At 48.6% G+C, this 14,145-nt stretch overlaps 1 protein-coding gene across 2 annotated transcripts in view; it reads right to left on the bottom strand.

The window, feature by feature from the left end:
* The window catches only part of Znf76 (zinc finger protein 76), a 28,921-nt gene that overhangs the window by 9,127 nt on the left and 5,649 nt on the right, over nt 1-14,145 (bottom strand). For both annotated transcript variants that reach the window (XM_021186212.2, XM_021186213.2), the window contains exons 2-4: nt 6,936-7,091; nt 1,872-1,952; nt 1,693-1,770 (exon numbers count right to left, since the gene is read on the bottom strand). In XM_021186212.2, the coding sequence (XP_021041871.1) occupies nt 1,693-1,770; nt 1,872-1,952; nt 6,936-7,008 (232 nt within the window). In that variant the 5' untranslated portion in view covers nt 7,009-7,091. The remainder of the gene's footprint in view (nt 1-1,692; nt 1,771-1,871; nt 1,953-6,935; nt 7,092-14,145) is intronic.

The raw sequence follows: 14,145 nt of genomic DNA, 5'->3' as shown, positions 1-14,145 counted from the left end.
AAAAAAAAAAAAAAAAAAAAAAAAAAAAAAAATGCAGTTTGGGGGCTGGAGAGATGGCTCAGCAGTTAAGGGCACTGACTGCTCTTCTAAAGGTCCTGAGTTCAAATCCCAGCAACCACATGATGGCTCACAACCATCTGTAATGAGATCTGATACCCTCTTCTGGTGTGTCTGAAGACAGCTACAGTGTACTTGTATATAATAAATAAATAAATTAAAAAAAAACTGCAGTTTGGATTGCCAGTTGTTAAGTGAATTCTGGTCTGGGATAGGATAGTGAGATGGCTCTAAACACGCTGCTGCCATCAGTCACTGCGCGATGTGATGGGGCACTGAGCTTCAGTCAGGTCTGCACTGTTGAAGATGCTCTACAGCTCGCATCTGTCATCATCCTGGGGCCCAAACATTTAGCCGAGACCTCAGCATGTGAATCTGTATTTGTCTGAATCACAGTGAAGGCGGAACTGTCAAAGAACTGGGCTTTTTAGGATTTAAAAATGTATGTATGCGTGTCTAAGAGTGCCTATGTGAGTTTATGTGCATCATTGTGTACAGGAGGCTGAGGAGGCCAGGGAACACCGGATCCTGTGAAACTGGAGCTGCAGGCCATTGTATGCCGCCTGGTTGTGGGTGCTGGGAATCAAGCCTGGGTCTTCTGTAAGAGCAGTGTGCGCTCCTAACTACTGAGTCACCTCTCCAGGCCAGCAGTTGTAAATTTCTTTATGTTTCATTATTGGTATTTGTATAGCAATTTTACATAACTATATTATCTAGGGATGCATAAAATTTCTTGTGCAAAAAGGCGTGGTCAGAAGGAGGAGCAGCTCACACAGCCTGCCCTTGGTGACTCTATCTATCCTTGCTCAAAGGCGCTCACTCTGGTTCTGCTCAGTGTGCCATTCACCCATGACAGCTGAGCTGCAGGGGGCAGGGCTGTCTGACTCTGTTCTGCTGTTTATGCTACCACACTGACAGAGACTGCGGCCAGACAATGATCACTCCTTCCTTCCTTCCTTCCTTCCTTCCTTCCTTCCTTCCTTCCTTCCTTCCTTCCTTCCTTCCTTTCTCTTTCTTTCTTTCTTTCTTTCTTTCTTTCTTTCTTTCTTTCTTTCTTTCTTTCTTTCTTTCTTTCTTTCTTTTCTTTTCTTTCTTTCTTTCCCTCCCTCCCTCCCTCCCTCTCTCCCTTCTCCCCTTTCCTCTCTTCCTTGTTTGTTGTTTGTTTGTTTGTTTGTTTGTTATTTGGTTGGTTGGTTTTTACTTTTTCGAGACAGGATTTCTCTGTGTAACAGAGCCCTGGCTGTCCTAGACTCGCTTATATAGACCAGGCTGGCCTTGAACTCACACAGATCCTCCTGCCCTGCTTCCTGAATGCGGGATTAAAGGTATGACCAGCACACCCAGCCTAAGCGTTTACTTTTTAGTAGTTAGGAGCTCCCACGGTCACTACACCTACTGTTAAAGATGAGTGAGTGTCCTTCCCCTGGTGTGAGAAAGTACCAGCGCCTACAGCGCCTACGGCACCTACAGCGCCTACGCTGATGGTCGAGACTCCCTTCCCCACCCCCATGGTCTGCCCAGGGAAGCTAAGCAAGGCTGTTCTCCAGGTTAGCAGGGTCTTATCCCTGGGAAGAGGGTGCTTGTGCTCACCCCAAGCCTCTTCCCTCCCACCAGCCACAATGCCTACGGGCCCACCTTTGGGTGTGTGGTGTATGTAGGCCATGCTGCCGTCTTCCAGCTGCACGGGCTGACCATCTTCAAAGGAGAAAGACTCTGCAAGGAGAGCAACGCCAGTCCTCCTCTGGAGCTTGTGGCCATGGAGGGCACTTGGGGCTGCCAGGCCTCCCTCCACACGGGTGTCTGGGGCGCCTCACCTTTCTGTATCGTCACCTGGTGAATGTATGCAGTGGTCCCATCCTCCAGCTGGATCACTTGCCCTTCAAGCAGCTTCTCCCCTGGGGATGTAAAAGCAGAGAAGTGGAACAGGCTAGCAAAGGCCCACCACGTGCTTGCCCGCTGTGGCAGACGCCTATTTGAATCTCTGCATCCTTGCCTATGGTCCAAGCATGGGACCATCCACCACGTTCCCTTCACCACCTCTTAAGCCTCAGTCTGGAGGCCCTGAGGAAAAACATCCTGCCATGAAGTAACTTTATCTGCCACTCAGCAAGAAGCAATTTCCTTTCTTACTACCCAGGCCTGTGAAGATGGGAACTTCTGATCTAACGGTGAGCTGCCCAGACTGAGCTAAATGGAGAACAAAGAATATCCTGAAACCAGGGAGGATTCCCAAATGCCAAGAAATTCAGATACACAGCCAATTAATAGTTAAAACAGATTTCCTCATTCCCCCTAACAGTGTGCCAAAATCTGGGGCCTCCAACGTGACATGCTGTGGTAGGGGTGATAGCCACAATGTGCTCTGGAGCCAGGACTGACCTCCCGAGTGTGTAAGCCTGCACCCATATTCAGCTTGAGTCTCAGCTGCCTGCTCCTTTGAACAGTTGTCTCTTCTACTGCAGTGGCTGTGGACTTGAGTGAGCTCACAGAGAGCAGGCAGGAACACACTCAGCCCTCCACAGGCTGCAGCTTCACGCTGGTGAGCCCCACAGGCAGAGTAAAAGCAGTGGGAGTCAGATTGGTGGTGTTCATCTACAATCCCAGCACTTGGGAAGTGATGCAGGAGGCACAGGAGGTCAAGGCCAGCCTCTGCTACAGTTTGAACTTGAAACTAGCCTGGAGTACAAGAGATCCTTCTTGAAAAACAGCAACAAAAAACAAACAAAAGAATTGGAAGTGAAGGGATAGAGAGGTGTGGGTGCGTGTGCCTGTGTGTGTGTGGTGTTTGTGTGCACGTTGAGTGTGCATGTGTGTGCACGTGTGTGCACATGAGCATGTGCGTAGGTCAGAGGTCAACCTTGGGTGAGGTTCCTCAACAAGCCTTCCCCTTGCCTTTGAGATAGCATCTCTCATTGGCTGGCCAGGAGCTCCCAGGTTCCATAGGCTGGCGGGCCAGAGAGTCCCCAGGGATCCTCCTGGCTGGGAGATTAGAAGCACGTGCCACTGCACCCAGCTTTTGATGTGGGTGCCGAAGGTTGAACTCAGGTCCTCACACTTTCGTGCTCCATGAGTGAGCTATCTGCCTAGCCTGAGTATGGCTACTGTGGGGGTGGGTCTATGACTCACCTCACTGTCACGTGAGCATGTTTCCTTACTTGATCTATGCAACCTCAAGCCCCACTCCCACCCCACCCACCAAAGCTTTCCTTGAGACAGGATCTTGCTCTGTAGCTCATGCTGGCCTGGAATTTGCTAACCAGACAAATGAAGACCTCAAAGTCATTGTAAGCTCCTGTTTCTGCCTTCTACATGCTAAGGTTTCAGGAGTGTGCATCCTGCCAGGCTTTCTCTTCCTTTCCAGGGCTGGGACTGAACCTTTAGCCTTTGCATGTCAGGCAAGGGCCTCAGCCAGGAGCATGTATCCCTAAACCGTGATTGTTTTATGCAGGGTCTTGATATGTGCCTCAGGCTGGCCTCATATTGCAATCCTCTTGCCTACATCTCTTGTGCTTTGAGGGGACCACAGGTGTAGGCCACTGTGTCCTGGACTCTTTTCTCTTCGCTTAGATGGGGGTCTCGAGTTGCCCAGGTTGGCTTTATCCTCACTATAGAGCTGAGGATAGCCCTGAATTCCTCCTGTCTTCCTGCCTTCACACCTAAGTGTGAATGAGCCACCACACCTGAGTGGGCCCTTGGGAGCAGACTCAAGGGCTCCCTGCTCAGGCTGTTCTCTTGGGAGAGAATGGGAGTGAGGACAGAAAGAAAGACAGGGAGACTGACAAGTCCACGCAGGAGACGTGTTCACTCTTTCTTCAGCTCAGGAACTGAGCCCTGTAATAAGGAGAAACGCCAGCTGGCCTCTTCTGACTCAACTATCTGCTGACATTTCCCCATCAGGGGAATCCCCAAACTCACCCCTAGAGGAATTCTCCATGGGTTCTGGTGCTCTGCACAGTTGTGACTCCCCAGCTCTGTAGTTATGCACAACCTTGAATGGCAAATGCCCTTCTGCTTTAGAAAGTTCTAGAACCTATAGGAGGTGGGTTTAGCTGGAAGAAGTCGGTCCTTGGAGGTTATGTGGGGTGTGTGTGTGTGTTTCCCCTTGGCCCGTTTCTGCTTCATTTCCTCCTTCCTGTCAGCTGTGAGGTGAACAGCTTTCTCCCACAGCCCAGAGACTCCCGTCTGCAGTGATGTTCTGCTCAAGCACATGGGGCCAAATGACTAGGACTGAATGCCTTAAAACCATGAGCCAAAGTAAACCCTTTCTCTTTCATAACATAAGGTATTTATGTTGTCCCAGTAAGGCAAAAGGAACTCACAAGGCAAAAGGAACTGGTGCCAGAGAAGAGGGATGTGGCTGTGACCTGATAGTGTGGATCTTAGGTCTTGGGAACTTTCTGTGGAAGGACTTTGGAAAAGTATGGAGCAGCAAGCCGGAGAAGGCTTAAGCTGCTGTAAGCAGAACTTAATAAGCAGTTTCCTGTATGAGTTCAAAAGACCAGGATGCCAAGTACAAGTGGGCAGTTGAGATTAGGCTCCTGCACCTTCAGAGGGGACAGGACTCCAGTGGGGACAGACCAGAGGACCATGAATGGCACATTCCAGCAAAGAATATCATGCATGTCCTAAGATTTTGAGTAAGGCTGAGTTTAAAAGTAAAAGTAATTATTCTGATGTAAGATTTTTAAAAAAAGATTTAAAACTACATTTATTTGAGTGTGAATAAGTGCACACACATGGATACACATATTGCAACCCAGTGGGAGAGGCAAGAAACAGACCTGAGAAGAATGATGGGAGAAAGATATAAACAAAAGGGCTGGAGAGGCAGCTCAGTGGTTAAGAGCACTGACTGTTCTTCCAAAGGTCCTGAGTTCAATTCCCAGCACCCACATGGTACATGGTGGCTCACAACCATTTGTAATGAGATCTGATGCTCTCTTCCTGTGTGTCTTTAGATAGTGACAGTGTATTCATAAAAAATAAAACAAGTGTAATATATATACATATACATATATACCTATATATGTATGTGTATATATATATATATATATATATATATATATGAATGAATGTATATAGTCACAAACAGAGAAACAGAGAGGTAGAAGAGGCAAAGACATAACTTTAAAAGAAAAGATTTAAGAAGAGTGATTTGGGGCTAGACAGCTCACCTTTTTGCTATTCTGTTTTTTTGAGACAGGCCTGCCTTAGTCTCCCAAAGGCAGAGACTACAGGTTGAGGGTTGGCTGCCAACTGCTTTAATTCATTAACTAGTAATTCTCTGTGGAAAGCTGAAGCAAGGGAAGTGACAGGGTCTAAGGAGAAAGCACAGCCCCACCTAGAAGTCCCAAATTCTCTCCCAAACTGCAACATGACAGGTGAGGGACAGGACGGACAATGCAGGGACAGAGAGCTACGGGCTTAAGTATTCTAGAGAAAACACATTCTCAGGAGAACAATCCTAGACAGACTATGACAGGCCTTCCGAAGCCACCTCAAGAGCTTGCTGACGACATCAAGGGCTATCTCACTTCATTGTCAAGAAACAAATTTTCAGCCAGGCATGGAATCCCAGCACTTGGGAGGCAGAGGCAGGTGGATTTCTGAGTTCGAGGCCAGCCTGGTCTACAGAGTGAGTCCCAGGACAGCCAGAGCTACACAGAGAAACCCTGTCTCGAAAACAACAACAACAAAAGCAAAGAAAACAAAGAAAGCCCACATCCGCACACCTAGGCCTGAACATTTTCTTAGGTGTGTATTGAACTGAAGGAGGCGGCAATGTGGTTATGAGGATGGCGCTGCTCCAAGGATCTGGAAAAGGAAGGAGGAGGCAGCGTTTCTGTCCACGGAAGCCAAGACCGCATGGGGCATGTCTGAGAATGGTGGGCAGGAGCATCCTGCCCAGAGGCACCCATGCCCAACAGCACTTCAGGCTCGGGCTCTCCATGGCCAGACAGAATGTGCGACTGTTAAGTCTGCGTTTCTCACAGACGACAAACTCTCAGTGTGACTCTCCCTCATCTGAAAACCTAAGTCTGCAGTGCGTGACCTCCCAGTGAGTTCGGGAAGTGCAGGCTCACATCTATGCAAACATTCCAAACCCTAGGTCTCCAAACCCCACACATGTCTACTCCATGTCTGCACAGAGGAGGCCTCGTCTGCTCATAAACAGCTTTTTAAAATTTTTACTTTTATTTAGGTATATATGTTCATGGTGTGTGTGTGTGTGTGTGTGTGTGCTATGTGTGTATGGGATACCTCAGAGACCAGAAGAGGGTGTTGGATTCCCTGGAGCAGCCCATCATAGGTGCTGAGAACCCAACTCAGGTCCTCTTACAGAGAACTGCGTCTTGACCACTGAGCCTCCAGGCCCCCAGCGTGTACTTCCATGCTTGGAGAGTTGTCTTAGTCTTCAATGCTATGGTTATAAACTCACACCCCGTGCAGGTCTGAGGAGATGCCTACACTCCTGAAGAACCATTACTTATCTGAGATTCAAGTCTCTCCGTGAACCCAGTGTGTTTATTTGGCACCACTGGTGTCAGAGACTGAGGCATAAATTGTATGCTTGGGGCCCCTGCTGCGCCTAGAGTGTCTTGTACAGGGCAGAGACTCAGAATGTCAAACCCAGCACTTACATCCACTTCAGTCAAGACAGCGGGCTGCCTCTGTTCAGGAAGCGCCCTAAGCTGGAACAGGGGTGTCTGAAAGTAGGCGGCCTAGGCTTGCACATGCTGGTCCCTAATTCTAATGAGTCCCCTCTGTCAGGTGCACACAGAAGTCCCTCACAGGCACAGAAAGCTGCACCAGGTGGGGGCCAGCAGGCAGGTGAGCAGGGAAGAGGGGCAGGGTTCCGAGGTCCCCAGAACACTCACCTTTGACAGCCTGCTGGACGTAGGCTGTTGTCCCATCACTGAGCCTCACCGTTTGCAGCCCCAGGCTTTCCATGACAAACTGCCACTTGTGCCTTCAGACATGAAGTTGGCTTCTGGTCACCACTGAGGTCACAGATTTCCTTCTGGGTCACCAATCTGAGAAAATGGACAAAGTCACATCAAAACAAAAAACAAAAAAACAAAAACAAGAAGAGCAAGCCTCACAGCTCCCTCCTGTTGCAAGTGATCAACAAGGCCCAAGGCCAGCCAGGAGCACACAGACACTGCTTCAGAGAACTAAGCTGGTTCCTATGGAAAGTGTGTCACACACACACACACACACACACACACACACACACACACACACACACGGAGTTAGTTCAAAATGGTGGGCACAGAAGCATGGTGGTCAAGATGCTTGTGAAGTAAAAATCCACTGACCGAGCCATTACTGACCGAGCCATCACTGACTGAACTCGCTTCCCCTCAAAGGCAGGCAGGCAGGCAGGCAGGCAGGCAGGCAGGCAGGCAGGCAGGCAGGCAGGCAGACAGGCAGGTTTTCTGCCTGGTTGTCTGTGCTTACTCCATGGTCTATCCTGTGCTTAGACCCATCCATCCACCAGCACTATTGATCATCCTCAAGGAACAACAGCAGGTCCCTAACAGAATTCACAACATTCCCATCTCGGGGATGGTACCTCCATCCACCCAGCAGCGGGTCATCCCTGAGTCCTCTGCTCATAAAAAGGCAGGCTACTTCTCACTCAGAGCCACCTAACCGTGTCCTCAGACCAAGTCTTCTCTGTTTCTGATTTATTTTCTAACAAGCTGTGAGGATGACACCCCCCCAAAAAAAAGCAGCACAAATATGCAGCTTACTCCCAGAAGCTGGGGTCCTTCCTCTTCCTGGGGCTCACAGCCCTGGGGCTCACTTCCTTCACCATTTATCAATGTAACCTGGGTTCTACCTGGCTCTTCTGGCTTGGGGTGGCTGCACCAGCCCTGTGTGCTGTAGGTTGAACACAGACATGATTTGCTATGTCCTAGCAGCACGGAACATGGTCCATTGTAGACCCTCATATGTGACCTGTCAGGAGTCCTCTGCCCCTGCTTTTGGTCTCCTTAAGATTCTCTAAAGAGGCGTTTTCCTTTCTCAGCCTTATTGGCGGCTTGCAGGGATTGGTTCCTGCCTTGCACCGTGTGGATCCCATGGATCAGGTTGTTAGTCTTGGTTTCAGGTGTCTTTACCCAAACAGCCATCTTGATCATTAAAATTAAGATTCTCCCAGACTGCCTACTTTAACCTTGAAACCCCAGATGATGCTCTTCCTTCACACTGATATACCTAGAGGATGTTTCTGTGTCACCGGGCACATGTTGCTTGAGGCCAGAAGTGACAAGCTGGGGCTTTGTGCCTCGAGGGTTGTGAGAACAGTGCTGCAGTATAACTACAGTCCACCTGGGACTGTGCTGTATCACTCCACCCTAAGCTTGGCATCTTCACTAGAATAACTAACTCATTCACTAAGTCTGTTAACATTTACCCGAATGTGCTCTGCTCCAGGGATCGGCATCTGCAATAGCCAGCAACACACACACAATGACAACACAGGGGTGTGGACAAGCTCACATCTCTACGCTCTGGTACCGTTATGTTCCCTGGTTTAAAAACATTTTCTCTGTGAGTGAATGTGCACGTGGAAGTCAGAGCACAACTTGAGGGAGCTGGTTCAATCCTTCTGTCATGATGGTTCTGGGGACCAAATTCAGGTGGTCAGGGTTGGCAGCAAATGCCTTTATCTATGGCCCAGTCTTGTTGGCCCTATTTTCTTTATTTCACAGTTTAGTCCTAGGATATCAAATAACTTTCTCAAGGTTGCAGAGCTACTAAGTGTGAGAGGAGGATTTGAACCCACACCATCTGATCAAGAATGAGCACTCAATGCCGGGCATGGTGGTGCATGCCTTTAATCCTAGCACTCAGAAGGCAGAGGCAGGCGGATTTCTGAGTTCGAGGCCAGCCTGGTCTACAAAGTGAGTTCCAGGACAGCCAGGGCTACACAGAGAAACCCTGTCTCAGAAAAAAAAAAAAAAAAAAAAAAAAAAAAAAAAAAAGAATGAGCACTTAAGGTCTCTACGATGCTGTCAAGTGCAGAGGGTCTCCTAGGGGTTTAAAAATGCTAAGACCACTAAAAAGTACTCTTGTGGAACACAGGCCTGTCTCTATATATTTTTTTAATTTTTAAAGTTTTATCTATTTATTACTTATATGAGTGTACTATTGCTGTCTTTAGACACACCAGATGGATGCATCAGATCCCATTACAGATGGTTGTGAGCCACCATGTGGTTGCTGGGAATTGAACTCAGGACCTCTGGAAGAGCAGTCTCTGCTCTTAACCACAGAGCCATCTCTCCAGCCCCTTGTCTACATTTTTAAAGAGGTTGTCTAAGGCTATCACAGAGGTATGGAGAGATCAAAGGGGAACAGCTTCTGGGAACTCAGACCTGAACCATCTTGTCTAGGAACGACCCACTTGGCTCAGATCTCTGGTCCTGACTGGTTCTGGACTGCTCCACAACTCTTAACTCCTATTCTCTTAATCAGGGAGAGAGTTTTTTTGGTTTTGGGGTTTTTGTTGTTGTTGTTTTGTTTTTTTGGTAACCCGTTTTACTGTAACCACAACATGTGAGAAATAAGGACACATATAAGACTTGGCCTAAATACAAAACAGACCACAGGCTGAAGAGACAGAATGGCCTCCAGCTTCCATGGCTGGGCTTGTAGCTCCCACAGTGACAGGTGGTTGAATTTAGAGTGCCTGCTCTCTACAGGGCTCTGCAGTCAGATAGCAAATGGATGAGCCTCTCTGAGCCTCAGATGCTGCAGCTGAGACAGCAGAGACACTGCTTCCTAGGTTATTGTAAGGGCTAGATGAGGTCGCACACGCTGCCACTCAGGACAGGACAGGCACATGGAGAGGACTCCAGCAGGGAGGCTCTGGAAGGGGAGTATGGCACCATCTTAGTTCAGGTCCTCATGAAGGAACTGGATGGCTCTCTGCAGAAGAGGTTTCTGTCTCCCTGCCTGCTTCCTTACCCGTTGGCCCCGATGGCCTTATAGTCCTTCCCACTGCTCAGGCTAACACAGCGATGACGGACACACTCTTAACATGTGCTAAACACTGCTTTATGAGGAGACACACACAACCCCTTGCAGAAGAAGCTACTGAAGCTAGGAGAAAAAGCGATCGGCCCAAGGTCCCAAAGCTGCCAGCTGCTGCTGAAGTGGGCTGGCTGGCCTAGGTGTGGGCCTCCACACTTCCTACCGGTAAAGTATAGGGCACTGTCAGCACTCAAAGTTCTGTAACCTTACCCCAGCCTTCTAGATCTGCCACGACAGGGGAAAGGGGGATTGGAGAAGCTGGGAGCCACATTTTCCAAAATGTCCCTTCTTAGACCCAATAAAACTAAACCTATCCTTCTTTTCTTCCTTCCTTCCTTCCTCCCTCCATCCATCTCTTCTTTCTCCTTCCTCCCTCCATCCCACTTCCTGTCCTAGCACACATGCTCATCAAGTGTTCTACCACGAGTTGCCCAGCCCAGCAGCACACATCTTCACTCCGCTGCCTGGTCGAACATCCAGGCTGAAGCATCCCTTTCCTTCTCAAATCTTGAGGTGCACACCCTGGGAGCACATGCTGCTGTCCCCCCAAGCACGAGCCATGGTCCTCGTTCTCCCTTCCTTTTTCCTTTCTTCCTTTTGCTTGAGATACGGTCTAACTAGGTTGCTCAGCATGGTCTTGAACTTGTGATCCTCCTGCCTTCTGAAGCTGAGATTGCAGGCTTGTGCACTGAGTCTTGGTGCATCAAGTCTAAGGGGTGAGAGTCTTGACTGGCAGCCATCTATGCCTTTAGCCTATAAGCTTGGCTCTCCTTCCCCTTCTTTAAACGATGGCTTACTCTGAATCCTCTTATGCTAGCACTAAACTCACGAGCAACAGGCAGACCTCAGAGGCTGTCTGGGCAGTTCCTGCCCACAGTGGGCATTTCAGAGTCAAGATGGACGGAGGAGGTATGCGGTTTATCAGCTCCTGGGTACAGTGAGGGGCAGTTGGGAAGAGAGGGAGACAAGAGTGATGACAGCCAGACCTCAAGCAACCACTCCTGACTTTTCAGAGCAGCCCCAGCAGCTTGCTCTACTTTTAAAAACCAACTCAACCTATTGACTAAATGCAGAAAGTCCTCTTGCTGTGCTGTGTAGATGCATCTCCTATTGCCAAGACACCAGGGGACGCAAGCTTCTGAAAGGCTTTGCGGATGAGCGGACTGTCTCTAGGTCCCTCCACACAGCCTGCTCTATGTAAACTATCTGCAAGAGGCAGGAGACTGAAGGGGGCATGCACACTTGTGTTCCACACTTAGCAAAGGTTCAGCTCCAATCTGGTCCACATCCAAGCTTCTCATGGATGGCAAACATTAGTCTGGGAGGGACAAAGGCTGATGGGGACAAGGAGCAAACAAATCAGACACAGATTTGGGAGAGCTGTGGTAACAAACTGATTCTGTATCTGCTGTTACAGAAAAGGACTTCGGTGCACATCAAGACCCAAGCCTAGTTCTGTGGCTTTCTAAACCATGAAGAGAAAACAGGAAATTAGTAACAGAAAATTGCGCTGCTCGGGGCATCACACACACATCCAAAGGCATGCTGGCTGTAAAAGCCCAGTTCATGCTTGCATGGTTATATACTGCTGTGAGTGTCACAACAAGGCAAGTGGCCAGGCAGAGTGGATTACTTCCAGTTCCAAAGCACAGGGGATGCAGGTCTATCATTATGGAGCAGAAACTATTTCAACTAAAATGGAATTTTGAGTACACAATTAATTGCATTTAACACCTCCACTTGTGACCATCCAGGATGGTGGTCACAGGTGGCTCTCACCCTCACTTTTAGTTCAGGAATGTCCAGAATCAAGGCATGTTGGAAGATTATACTAACTTTGGACTAATAGGCAAATTAGCAGAGTGTACCTTTATTTTTATTTCATTTGTTCCCCACTGAAATAGAGAAATTGCACAAGTGGCGTGGCCACCCTCTGAGCATTACTTTTATTCTGGCACTCAGAGGGCAGATGCAGGTGTGTCTCTGTGAGCGCAAGGCAGCCTGGACTAGATCACAAATGCCAGGCCAGCAGAGAGAGACAGCAATACCCTGCCACAAAAACCCAAAACCAACCAACCAAACAAACAAACAAAGGAAAGGAAGGAAGGAAGGAAGGAAGGAAATATTAGCAGTGATAAAGGCATCCAGCTGTGGTCACCACCGGCTTGACAAGTGCCGTTTTTGTGAAAAATGACATATCCCATCAGCATCAGGAGAGGTGGGGACACCCCATTAACACTGTTTAGTTAATATCAAAGTGGAACAATATACAAAATCTTAATGAGGAAGAGAAAGTACTTTTGGCTTTCAGAAGGAAAAAAAATCCAATGGACAAAGAAGCTTGTCAGGAAAACCAATAGATGGAGAATCAAAAAACAATCTACAAAATATACTAAAACCACGAAGACAAACTGTGTGTTGGAGCTCACACTGTAAACCTACAAGGCAGACAGATACAGGAGGATCCACAGGACTTCGGGGCCAGCATGGTTACACATAAGCCAAGGTTACAGAGTGAGAACTATTTCAGTAAGACAATAAAGAAAGCAAAGGTATAAAGAGACACGGTAATGGAGAAGAGGTGGCTGGAAACATGCTAGCCCTGAAAGGCTGTCAGAAAGGTGCGTCCAGAACATTGGCAGCACCCTACAGGGCCAGGGTGTGGGCTGACATGAAGTCTCGTCTCCTGTCACGGCAGTGTGAGAGGGGACGGTCACTGTGGAAAGCAGCCTGGCAGCCACTTACGTTGGTGCTGGCACAACCTTCCCATGTGATCCAGTGATCACTCCTTTTCATCGTGAACTGGGAATACCTCCACAGACATATTCATTCAAAGCCCAAACTCATGGAAACCAAGATGTCCTCAACAGGCAAACTATGGCACATCCCTTTAATGGAATACTTTATGTTTTAGAATGTATGTTTATGTGAGTATGTGTGTCTCTGTGTGTGTGAGTGTATAAGTGTATGTTTGTGCAAGTGTGAGCGTGTGTGTACTGAGTGTGTATGTACACAGAGGCTGGAGGCTCACACTGGGCTGTTCCTCAGTCACCTTGTACCTTACTTTCTGAGACAGTCTCTGAAACTGACTGGTTGGCTGGATTAGTTAGCAGCAAGCTCTGAGGACCGGTGAGTTTCCAGCTCCACGGTGCTGGAGCCCTGGTGCACACTAGTGCACCACGTGGAGGCCCTCGTGCCTGGTAGTATGAAGCCGACTGCCGTGCTCCAGAAGGGCAGGCTCGGTCTCCCTCAGGCCACACACGTGGGGTGCTCCTGGTTACTACTGTATGAATGGAGGAAGAAAGGAGGGAATCTATCACCGGCACACTGCCTGGGCAGAATCACAGCCTCAGAGGTGCCCGGCTGCCTTGCTCATTCTAAATCTAAATGCTCACAAGAGGGGCTGAGATGACAGCTCCCTTCTAGCCTAAGGCAGCCGTTTAGAAGGGAAGCCAGGAGCTGTGGGATCACACGGCTCCCCGCTGGCAGAGTCCAGGCAGACTCCTAACCCTCCAGCTTTTCCTTCTACATGCAGTTCGGCACTGGGAGAGCAGGCAGTACGAGGGCCCCACAGATCTGTATATCGAGCTGCTTATCAATGGTTCTATTTTGCTGTCCGAAAGGGTCTCACAAGTGACAAGCTTATTCTAGGACAGCCAGAGCTACAGAGAAAACCCTGACTCCGACAAAACCCCCAAAACCCAAACCAAATCAAACATAAAACCAAACAAAAAAGTGAATTCCAATATTAAAAGAAAAGAAGTTAATTCTGGGGCTGGGGATATGGGCTCGGTGGCACATGTCTGTAATCCCATTCCTCAGCAGGTAAGATTAAAGAGAATGAAAAGCTCAGGTCATCCCTGCTACACAGTAAGTTAGAGCCCAACCTGGGCTGCAGGAGACTCTGTCTCAGAGGGGGGGTAGGGCTTGGGTGAAATCCTAACCTCTCCTTCTCACACATCTGACTTTCCAAACTCTCTCCTTCAGTAATGGGAATTGGGAGCTGTTCCCAGTATCTTTACCTGACACTTTCTTTTTTTTTTT

The sequence above is a fragment of the Mus caroli genome, chromosome 17 (genome assembly GCF_900094665.2).
Source record: "Mus caroli chromosome 17, CAROLI_EIJ_v1.1, whole genome shotgun sequence".
Lineage (NCBI taxonomy): Eukaryota > Metazoa > Chordata > Mammalia > Rodentia > Muridae > Mus > Mus caroli.
This window is presented reverse-complemented; position numbering and strand designations above follow the sequence as displayed.